The sequence below is a fragment of the Oncorhynchus mykiss genome, chromosome 6, assembly GCF_013265735.2.
Source record: "Oncorhynchus mykiss isolate Arlee chromosome 6, USDA_OmykA_1.1, whole genome shotgun sequence".
NCBI classification, from domain to species: domain Eukaryota; kingdom Metazoa; phylum Chordata; class Actinopteri; order Salmoniformes; family Salmonidae; genus Oncorhynchus; species Oncorhynchus mykiss.
This window is the reverse complement of record NC_048570.1, coordinates 12,139,472-12,151,022: the sequence shown is the minus strand read 5'-3', so window position 1 is coordinate 12,151,022 and position 11,551 is coordinate 12,139,472. Positions and strand designations below refer to the sequence as shown.

General features: G+C 42.4%; 1 protein-coding gene across 3 annotated transcripts in view; it reads left to right on the top strand.

Moving 5' to 3' along the window:
* Nucleotides 1-11,405, top strand: part of LOC110525271 — a 17,984-nt gene extending 6,579 nt beyond the window's left edge. Inside the window, exons 10-15 of one of the 3 annotated variants that reach the window (XR_005052018.1) lie at nt 1-24; nt 554-681; nt 947-1,063; nt 10,000-10,107; nt 10,353-10,515; nt 10,878-11,405. The exon at nt 1-24 is cut by the window's left edge and continues 166 nt beyond it. Coding sequence is in view for 1 of the 3 variants with exons in the window: in XM_036979415.1 (XP_036835310.1) it covers nt 1-24; nt 554-681; nt 947-1,063; nt 10,000-10,107; nt 10,353-10,449 (474 nt within the window). In the remaining 2 variants the exon portion in view is untranslated. Of the gene's footprint in view, nt 25-553; nt 682-946; nt 1,064-9,999; nt 10,108-10,352 lie in introns of all 3 variants that reach the window. The other 2 variants (XR_005052019.1, XM_036979415.1) reach the window with 2 other exon arrangements.
* The last annotated feature ends 146 nt before the right edge of the window (nt 11,406-11,551 follow it).

Below are 11,551 nucleotides of genomic sequence, written 5' to 3'. Positions count from 1 at the left end.
CTTAACCTGACTGGACTGCACGCAGTAAGTGTGTGTGTGTGTGTGTGTGTGTGTGTGTGTGTGTGTGTGTGTGTGTGTGTGTGTGTGTGTGTGTGTGTGTGTGTGTGTGTGTGTATTTGATGCTTAGTAGTCAAATCAAATCAGATCAAATCTTATTGGTTACATACGCATAGTTAGCAGATGTTAATTTGAGTGTAGTGAAATGCTTGTGCTTCTAGTTCCTACAGCGCAGTAATATCTAACAAGTAATCTAACAAATTCACAACAACTACCTTATACACACAAATGTAAAGGGATGAATAAGAATATGTACATAGAAATATATGGATGAGTGATGGCCGTGAGGCTTAGGCAAGATGCAGTAGATGGTATAGAATACAGTATATATATGGATGAGTGATGGCCGTGTGGCTTAGGCAAGATGCAGTAGATGGTATAGATTACAGTATATATGTACATATGAGATTAGTAATGTAGGATATGTAAATATTATTAGTAATGTAGGATATGTAAATGTTATTAGTAGTCATTGATGTTCATCCCACCTGTATAGGTGAGTGATCAGACAGTTCATCAGGTCCTTCTGCAGTGCCCTGAACTCCAGAGGCTGACCCTCAGCTCCTGCCCTGGAGTCACTGACATGAGCCTGCACAAGATCAGCACCCATGCTCCCCACATCAGGTATGCTAGTGTGAATACGCAAACAGCCAGCCTGTAAGTCAATCACTCATTCATTCAGTCATTCACTCTTGTTTCACACGTTTGTGTGTGTGTGTGTGTGTGTGTGTGTGTGTGTGTGTGTGTGTGTGTGTGTGTGTGTGTGTGTGTGTGTGTGTGTGTGTGTGTGTGTGTGTGTGTGTGTGTCTGTGTCTGTGTCTGTGTGTGTGTCTGTGTCTTTGTCTGTGGTGTGTGTATGCATGTCTGTGTGTGTCTTGGTGTGTGTCAGGTTGTTGGATCTAAGTGGCTGCGGTAAGGTGAGTGATGCTGGTGTTAAGGCTGTAGCTGTGGCCTGTAGATGCCTGCAGCACCTGGACCTGAGCTCCACCGCCACAGGGAACAGAGGGTAGGCTACACTATCAGTGTGTCTTAAATGGCACCCTATTTCCTTTATAGTGCACTACTTGTATTATGTGTTTATTTGGATCCTCATTAGCTTTTGCAGAAGCAGCAGATACTCTTCCTGGGGTCCATAGGTTTCTGATACTGTACTATATAGGGAATCTGGTGCCATTTAGGACAGAGACTATGTTACAGGGCTACAATAATATATCACATACTCTACATCTACTTCCGGCACCGACAGAGATGGCCGCCTCGCTTCGCGTTCCTAGGAAACTATGCAGTATTTTGTTTTTTTACGTGTTATTTATTACATTGGTACCCCGGGTAATCTTAGGTTTTATTACATACAGTCGAGAGGAACTACTGGATATAAGAGCAACGTCAACTCACCATCATTACGACCAGGAATACGACTGTCCCGAAGCGGATCCTGTGTTTTGCCCACCACCCGGGACAATGGATCAGATCCCAGCCGGCGAACCAATAGAACCACGCCGTAAAAGGGGCAGACGAAGCGGTCTTCTGGTCAGTCTCCGGAGACGGGCACATCGCGCACCGCTCCCGAACATACTACTCGCCAATGTCCAGTCTCTTGACAACAAGGTTGATGAAATCCGAGCAAGGGTAGCATTCCAGAGGGACATCAGGGACTGTAACGTTCTTTGCTTCACGGAAACATGGCTCACTCGAGAGACGCTATCGGAGTCGGTGCAGCCACCTGGTTTCTTCACTCATCGCGGCGACAGAAACAAACATCTTTCTGGTTAGAAGAGGAGCGGGGGGTATGCCTTATGATTAACGAGACGTGGTGTGATCATAACAACATACAGGAACTCAAGTCCTTCTGTTCACCTGACTTAGAATTCCTCACAATCAAATGTCGACCGCATTATCTACCAAGAGAATTCTCTTCGATTATAATCACAGCCGCATATATTCCCCCCCAAGCAGACACATCGATGGCCCTGAATGAACTTTATTTGACTCTATGTAAACTGGAAACCACATATCCCGAGGCTGCATTCATTGTAGCTGAGGATTTTAACAAGGCTAATCTGAAAACAAGACTCCCTAAATTCTATCAGCATATTGATTGTGCTGATTCGAGTTCGAGTTCACCCACAGCAACTGTTAAAACATTCCCCAACCAGAAACCATGGATTGATGGCAGCATTCACGCAAAACTGAAAGCGCGAACCACTGCTTTTAACCAGGGCAAGGTGACCGGAAACATGACGGAATACAAACAGTGTAGCAAGGCAATCAAACAAGCTAAGCATCAGTATAGAGACAAGTAGAGTCGCAATTCAATGGTTCAGACACAAGAGGTATGTGGCAGGGTCTACAGTCAATCACGGATTAGAAAAAGAAAACCAGCCCCGTCGCGGACCAGGATGTCTTGCTCCCAGACAGACTAAACAACTTCTTTGCTCGCTTTGAGGACAATACGGCCCGCTACCAATACCTGCGGACTCTCCTTCACTGCAGCCGACGTGAGTAAAACATTTAAACGTGTTAACCCTCGCAAGGCTGGAAGCCCAGACATCATCCCCAGCCGCGTCCTCAGAGCATGCGCAGACCAGCTGGCTGGTGTGTTTACGAATATATTCAATCAACCCTCTGTTGAGGGTTCCCACATGCTGTTCCCACATGCTTCAAGAGGGCCACCATTGTTCCTGTTCCCAAGAAAGCTAAAGTAACTGAGCTAAATGACTACCGCTCCGTCATCATGAAGTGCTTTGAGAGACTAGTCACCTGACACCCTAGACCCACTCCAATTTGCTTACCGCCCCAACAGGTCCACAGACGACACAGACGACTGCCAATCACAACCATCTGTACAAGAGGAATACCTATGTGAGAATGCTGTTCATCGACTACAGCTCAGCATTTAACACCATAGTACCCACCAAACTCGTCATCAAGCTCTGGGTCTCAGAGATTTGTACCTTGTCAGCTCCGGGGTTTGAACTTGCAACCTTCCAGTTACTAGTCCAACACTCTAACCACTAGGCTACCCTGCCGCCCCAACAAGGATTACCAACGATTACCAACAACGATGAGACAGGGAGGAGGTGAGGGCCCTCGGAGTGTGGTGTCAGGAAAATAACCTTACACTCAACGTCAACAAAACAAAGGAGGAGATCGTGGACTTCTGGAAACAGCAGAGGGAGCACCCCCCTATTCACATCGACGGGACAGTAGTGGAGAGGGTAGTAAGTTTTAAGTTCCTCGGCGGACACATCACTGACAAACCGAATTGGTCCACCCACACAGACAGCATCGTGAAGAAGGCGCAGCAGCTCCTCTTCAACCTCAGGAGGCTGAAGAAATTTGGCTTGTCACCAAAAACACTCACAAACTTTTACAGATGCACAATCGAGAGCATCCTGTCGGGCTGTATCACCACCTGGTACGGCAACTGCTCTGCCCACAACCGTAAGGATCACCAGAGGGTAGTGAGGTCTGCACAACGCATCACCGGGGGCAAACTACCTGCCCTCCAGGACACCTACACCACCCAATGTCACAGGAAGACCATAAAGATCATCAAGGACAACAACCACCCGAGCCACTGCCTGTTCACCCCGCTATCATCCAGAAGGCGAGGTCAGTACAGGTGCATCAAAGCAGGGGCCGAGAGACTGAAAAACAGCTTCTATCTCAAGGCCATCAGACTGTTAAACAGTCACCACTAACATTGAGTGGCTGCTGCCATACATGTAAAAAATGTATCACTAGCCACTTTAAACAATGCCACTTAATATAATGTTTACATACCCTACATTACTAATCTCATATGTATATACTGTACTCGATACCATCTACTTCATCTTGCCATCTTTATGTAATACATGCATCACTAGCCACTTTAAACAATGCCACTTAATATAATGTTTACATACCCTACATTACTCATCTCATATGTATATACTGTACTCTATACCATCTACTGCATCTTGCCTATGCCGTTCTGTACCATCACTCATTCATATATCTTTATGTACATATTCTTCATCCCTTTACACTTGTGTGTATAAGGTAACTGTTGTGAAATTGTTAGGTTAGATTACTTGTTGGTTATTACTGCATTGTCGGAAATAGATGCACAAGCATTTCGCTACACTCGCATTAACATCTGCTAACCATGTGTATGTGACACATAAAATTTGATTTGATTTGACTCAACCTGCACTTGAATTGCACTTCCACTGGTTGCCGTGTCTGACACACAACACATTAATATTGTTCATTGGATTCTTCCATTAATCTGCACACTATGAAAGGGATTGGTTATTCACTAGCAACAAACTACTAGAGACTTTAATGACCGCACAGTGACCACTGTCACAAAGACGCACTGCTTTAAAGCAATGATTAAGCTCTGACCACTGCTTTTAACCCAGCTGATTACAAAGCCACTTGTCCAAACGAAATCGATTTTGATTGACCTCATATTTTCAAATAGTCCAGAGAAAATGGATATTTGCTATGGATATTAGTGTCCAATGCCTCATTGTATGTGTCAGGGATATACGGATGCCTAGATCCAAACCTTGTTTTATTAACAAGAGGAATTTTGATCATTTCAATGAACAGGCCTTTTTTTGTGATCTTTATTTTGGTGACTTTGATTGTATTGCATATACAGTGCCTTGCGAAAGTATTCGGCCCCCTTGAACTTTGCGACCTTTTGCCACATTTCAGGCTTCAAACATAAAGATATAAAACTGTATTTTTTTGTGAAGAATCAACAACAAGTGGGACACAATCATGAAGTGGAACGACATTTATTGGATATTTCAAACTTTTTTAATAAATCAAAAACTGAAAAATTGGGCGTGCAAAATTATTCAGCCCCTTTACTTTCAGTGCAGCAAACTCTCTCCAGAAGTTCAGTGAGGATCTCTGAATGATCCAATGTTGACCTAAATGACTAATGATGATAAATACAATCCACCTGTGTGTAATCAAGTCTCCGTATAAATGCACCTGCACTGTGATAGTCTCAGAGGTCCGTTAAAAGCGCAGAGAGCATCATGAAGAACAAGGAACACACCAGGCAGGTCCGAGATACTCTTGTGAAGAAGTTTAAAGCCGGATTTGGATACAAAAAGATTTCCCAAGCTTTAAACATCCCAAGGAGCACTGTGCAAGCAATAATATTGAAATGGAAGGAGTATCAGACCACTGCAATTCTACCAAGACCTGGCCGTCCCTCTAAACTTTCAGCTCATACAAGGAGAAGACTGATCAGAGATGCAGCCAAGAGGCCCATGATCACTCTGGATGAACTGCAGAGATCTACAGCTGAGGTGGGAGACTCTGTCCATAGGACAACAATCAGTCGTATATTGCACAAATCTGGCCTTTATGGAAGAGTGGCAAGAAGAAAGACATTTCTTAAAGATATCCATAAAAAGTGTTGTTTAAAGTTTGCCACAAGCCACCTGGGAGACACACCAAACATGTGGAAGAAGGTGCTCTGGTCAGATGAAACCAAAATTGAACTTTTTGACAACAATGCAAAACGTTATGTTTGGCGTAAAAGCAACACAGCTGAACACACCATCCCCACTGTCAAACATGGTGGTGGCAGCATCATGGTTTGGACCTGCTTTTCTTCAGCAGGGACAGGGAAGATGGTTAAAATTGATGGGAAGATGGATGGAGCCAAATACAGGACCATTCTGGAAGAAAACCTGATGGAGTCTGCAAAAGACCTGAGACTGGGACGGAGATCTGTCTTCCAACAAGACAATGATCCAAAACATAAAGCAAAATCTACAATGGAATGGTTCAAAAATAAACATATCCAGGTGTTAGAATGGCCAAGTCAAAGTCCAGACCTGAATCCAATCGAGAATCTGTGGAAAGAACTGAAAACTGCTGTTCACAAATGCTCTCCATCCAACCTCACTGAGCTCGAGCTGTTTTGCAAGGAGGAATGGGAAAAAATGTCAGTCTCTCGATGTGCAAAACTGATAGAGACATACCCCAAGCGACTTACAGCTGTAATCGCAGCAAAAGGTGGTGCTACAAAGTATTAACTTAAGGGGGCTGAATAATTTTGCACGCCCAATTTTTCAGTTTTTGATTTGTTAAAAAAGTTTGAAATATCCAATAAATGTCATTCCACTTCATGATTGTGTCCCACTTGTTGTTGATTCTTCACAAAAAAATACAGTTTTATATCGTTATGTTTGAAGCCTGAAATGTGGCAAAAGGTCGCAAAGTTCAAGGGGGCCGAATACTTTCGCAAGGCACTGTATACCTGACCCAGAGTTGGCTCTGAACCACTTCTCAAATGTTTCAATTGTTTTATAGATAAACATTGTCGTGTCTTTGGCTATGCCGGATTAAGTAGTAGGACATGCTATTCTATAAAATCCTTTCTCTGTAATTAATATTACCTGATTGAGCTAATCATGTAAATGTAATTAACTAGAAAGTCGGCGCACCACAAAATAATATTTATAGAGCTGTTATCTTCCGAATAAACTCGTAAAGACCTAGTAATATTTTACATCAATAGCAGTCAATATTAATTGTCACCTTATTTCAGTCTCATCTGAAAGTTGTAAATTCTTGGTTATCTTCACGAACCCTGGCTAACAAGTTGAATCAGCAATACAAAATTGGGTTTAATTATTTATGTACTAAATACCTAACTAATCACACAGAATTACATATACACAGAATGAATCATATATTGATTACAAATTATGTCATAAAGAAAAACGTCCCTAGCGGATGGAACAGATATGACAGCTGGTTACAGAAAGAATGGGGGTTGGGTTTGAGTGAAAGAGCGGGAAGACTGAAGAACAAAGGGATGTCTCTATCGGGCCGTAGCCAGCTACTCTATCGTAAATACCGAATCTTATGCTTTCTAAATTACCGCCCATTTGGAAAAGGAAAATGCAATACATTTTAACTCTGAGCTGCGCTTCAATAGGTTGGTGGTAGATGGTAGGCCGTGTTGCCCAACAGAGTCCTTTGTCATTTGAAGAGTGTCTCTGGTGGGGAACGGGATATGTTGTAGTGTCGTAGTTGTGTGGTAGATGGGATACTCTGTCCGTCCTTTCCTAGCCCACGTTTACAGCGGCCGCTGCTAACTCAACGGCTAGGATGTATCACTTCAAAGTTCATACCATTCGCAACCAAAGCTCACGCTTAGGTTGGCTTGGTTCTGTAGTTGACATGTTAGTCCTTTTCAACGTATGGACTGTCGTCCGATCGTCCTCGGAACAGGAGGTTACATTTTCGTCAAGGGCTTATATAGTGGAGGGAGAGAAGGGTGTGTTTCATAGTTTATAACCCATGTCTCTTCACAGGGGCAGGCCACTGATTGAGCAGAGCCCTAACCTTGTGAAAACCCAAATCTCTCATTTGGAAGCTTAAATTACATTTAATCTTTTCACAAATAATTTTATACTTAAACATTTGAATTGCACAACAATTCCATGTGAATCTGATAACTATAATGTGTAGACTTTCCCAGATACCGTTTAGGTCGTCCTGTCATCAGTCATTTCTCAGATGACAACCGAACTGACATCATATTCATTAAGTACCAACGCATATGGTTCCTTTCCCTCCACTTGTTTGGTGTTCCCAGACTCTCTATGTTTAACAAAGGCTATTCAAAGGCTATTCCCTCTGTAGAGTCAAGAGAGAGGGAAGGGAGAAAGGTATTTATGGGGGGGTCATAAACCTTACCCACAGGCCAACGTCATGACAACATGCTCCCTTTTTTATTTGTATTTTTTTTATTTCACCTTTATTTAACCAGGTAGGCTAGTTGAGAACACCTTTATTTAACCAGGTAGGCTAGTTGAGAACACCTTTATTTAACCAGGTAGGCTAGTAGAGAACACCTTTATTTAACCAGGTAGGCTAGTAGAGAACACCTTTATTTAACCAGGTAGGCTAGTTGAGAACACCTTTATTTAACCAGGTAGGCTAGTTGAGAACAAGTTCTCATTTACAATTGCGACCTGGCCAAGATAAAGCAAAGCTGTTCGACAGGTACAACAACACAGAGTTACACATGGAGGAAAACAAACATACAGTCAATAATACAGTAGAAAAACAAGTCTATGTACAATGTGAGCAAATGAGGTGAGATAAGGGAGGTAAAGGCAAAAAACGCCATGGTGGCGAAGTAAATACAATATAGCAAGTAAAACATATATTTAAAAAACACTGGAATGGTAGATTTGCAGTGGAAGAATGTGCAAAGTAGAGATAGAAATAATGGGAGTGCGAAGGAGCAAAACAAATAAATAAATACAGTAGGGGGAGAGGTAGTTGTTTGGGCTAAATTTAAAAAACTGACAATTAGAAATAAGTATTGCCCTTGGTTCAGTTCAGCGCTATCTGAAGTCATACACAACAGAGATTCACAGACTCGGCAGTCTTTCAGGCGGTTGAGAAATCTGTGTGTAAAACTAGTTAAAAAAGCTAAATGAGATAAGATGTTAATACACTATCTGAATGTACAGGGAACCCTGCTACATTTTGGAAAGCTGTTACATCACTGAAGGGTTGTGTCTCCTTTTCTCTCCCCCAAGTGATACATTTAGATTCCGGCCCTATTACTGACAAAATTGATATCATGAATGCATTAATCACCATTTTATCTCTGCGGGCTGTATTTGAATGTATTTCAAGGCCAGATCTTGAAAATAGTATTTTGGATGTTGATGGTGAATCTATTGAATAATACTGAAAATGCTGGTTGTGTGCGTATTGTCGTTGTCCTGTTGGAAGGTGAACCTTCGCCGCAGTCTGAGGTACTGAGTGCTCTGGATCAGGTTTTCATCAAGGATCTCTCTGTACTTTTCTCCATTCATTTTTCCCTTGATCCTGACAAGTCTCCCAGTCCCTGCCACTGAAAAACATTCCCACAGCATGATGCTGCTACCACCGTGCTTCCCCGTAGGGATGGTATTGGCCAGATGATGAGTTGTGTCTGGTTTCCTCCAGATGTGATGCTTTGCTTTCAGGCTAAAGAGTTCAATCTTGGTTTCATCAGACCAGATCATCTTGTTTCTCATAGTCTGAGAGTCCTTTAAGTGCCTTTTGGCAAACTCCAAGAGTGCTGTCATGTGCCTTTTACTGAGGAGTGGCTTCCGTCTGGCCACTCTACCATAAAGGCCTGATTGGTGGAGTGCTGCGACTCAATCCTGTCTCTGACCTTTACGGACAATTTTTTCAACTTCATGGCTTGGTTTTTTCTCTGACATGCACTGTCAACTGTGGGACCTTACATAGACAGGTGTGTGCCTTTCCAAACCATGTTCAATCAATTGAATTTACCACAGGTGGACTTCGTTCAAGTTGTAGAAACATCTCAAGGATGATCAATGGGAAACAGGATGCACCTGAACTCAATTTTTTGTCTCATAGCAAAGGGTCTGAATACTTATGTAAATAAGGTATTTCTGTTTTTTATTTTCATATTTGAAGGAATATTTTAAAATATGTTTTCACTTTGTATTTATGGGATATTGTTAGTAGATTGATGAGGATGTTTTATTTATTCAATCCATTTTAGAATAAGGCTGTAACGTAACAAAATGTGGAAAAAGTCAAGGGGTCTTATTACTTTCCGAATGCACTGCATATATTTTTTGTTTTGGGATGTTTCTTTTTTGAGACAGTTTGCTACAGCAGGAATATATTATATTCCAGCAGAAACAGGAAATGGGAATTGGTATGTGGATTATAATTAATGGACATTTTTGTAGGGCTTGATACATTTTTCATTAGATCAAATCAAGTCTGAAATTTCAAAGTGCTTATAACATTCTTGACTTCTTCTTGGCTGTGTGTGTGTGTCACTGACTGTGTGTGTAACTTGTGTGTCACTGACTGTGTGTGTAACTTGTGTGTCACTGACTGTGTGTGTAACTTGTGTGTCCCTAACAGGGTGAGCCTGTTGGCAAAGTACTGCAGCACTCATCTCCACACTGTCAAACTGAGCTTCTGCCAGATCAGCCCAGAGGCCATCCACAACCTCAGCAGGCAGTGCAAACGGTAAAACTAAAGCACACGTGCATGTCAACGACGTAGGGTGGTTTTCCCCACTAACGGCTAAGGTTAACATTGAGGAGGGGAAGCTGATCCTAGATCTGTACCTTGGGAAACCCTAGAGGCATAACACACAAAGTGATGAGCAGATAGATTGAGAGGAAAAATCAACGACCCTTAGAAATGTCAGTTTTCTGTTGATTTCTGTTCAGGAAATTTTAATAGGTCTCTCTCTCTCTCTCTCTCTCTAGGTTGAAGCTACTGCACCTCTACGGCTGTGCCTACATCCCTACTGAGAAGGAGATCAGAGACATCAACCCCACTGTTACACTCTACCCGCTGACTTGATACACACACTAGAGCGTTGGACCAGTAACCAAAAGGTTGCTGGGATTGAATCTCTGAGCTGACTAGGTAAAAATATGTAGTTCTGCCCCTGAGCAAGGCAGTTAACCCACTGTTCCCCTGGCGCTGAAGACGTGGATGTCGATTATGGAAGCCCCTCACACTTCTGTTTCAGAGGGGTTGGGTTAAATGCGGAAGACGCATTTCAGTTGAATGCATTCAGTTGTTCGACTGACTAGGTTTTCTCAGACACACTTTTTGTTGAAATTGATAACACATCTGACAAAGTCCTCCACAGTTACCACAGAGGCATGACTCAAATCAAATTAAACGCTTTTTAAATACAGCCTGTGTTGCATAAAGAAGCATGAAGAGTGTTCAGGGAATTTTGATAGGTCTCTCTCTCTCTCTCTCGCTCTATCTCTCTCTAGGTTGAAGCTACTGCATCTCTATGGCTGTGCCTACATCTCTACTGAGAAGGAGATCAGAGACAACAACCCCACTGTTACACTCTACCCGCTGACTTGATACACACACACAGACACACTTATTGTTGAAATTGGTAACACATCTGACAAACTCCTCCACAGTTACCACGACTTTGTAAATACAGCCTGTGTGATATAAAGAATGAAGAGTGCCCACAGCACAAGTGTGTCAAGGGCCCTCCTTCCATCCCCTCCTTCATACAATGATGTGGTGTCAGGCAAGCTTTATCCAAATTACAATTACAAATTACAATTACTATCTAGTCAAGGTACAAATATTTTGTAGATTTGTTATTCATTTTTTTACATGCTGATTGTTAGTGAAAGTTTCCCATTATCTAGAGGCAGCAGGTGGCCTAATGGTTAGCTCTTTGGACCTGTAACCGAAAGGTTGCTAGGCCGACAAGGCAGTTTAACTCCCTGTTCGTTGTAAATTAGAATTTGTTCTTAACCGACATGCCTGGTTAAATAAATACAAATCTAGTAGACAGAAATGGGTATTGGTCTTCTAGACTATCTCTATGGAAACGCAGTTGTTTTTGCTTGTGTTTCGTTTATTCAACCTATTGCAGGTAATTGTGTAAGTGCGCGTGTCCGGACACACAGTTCTTGTTTGT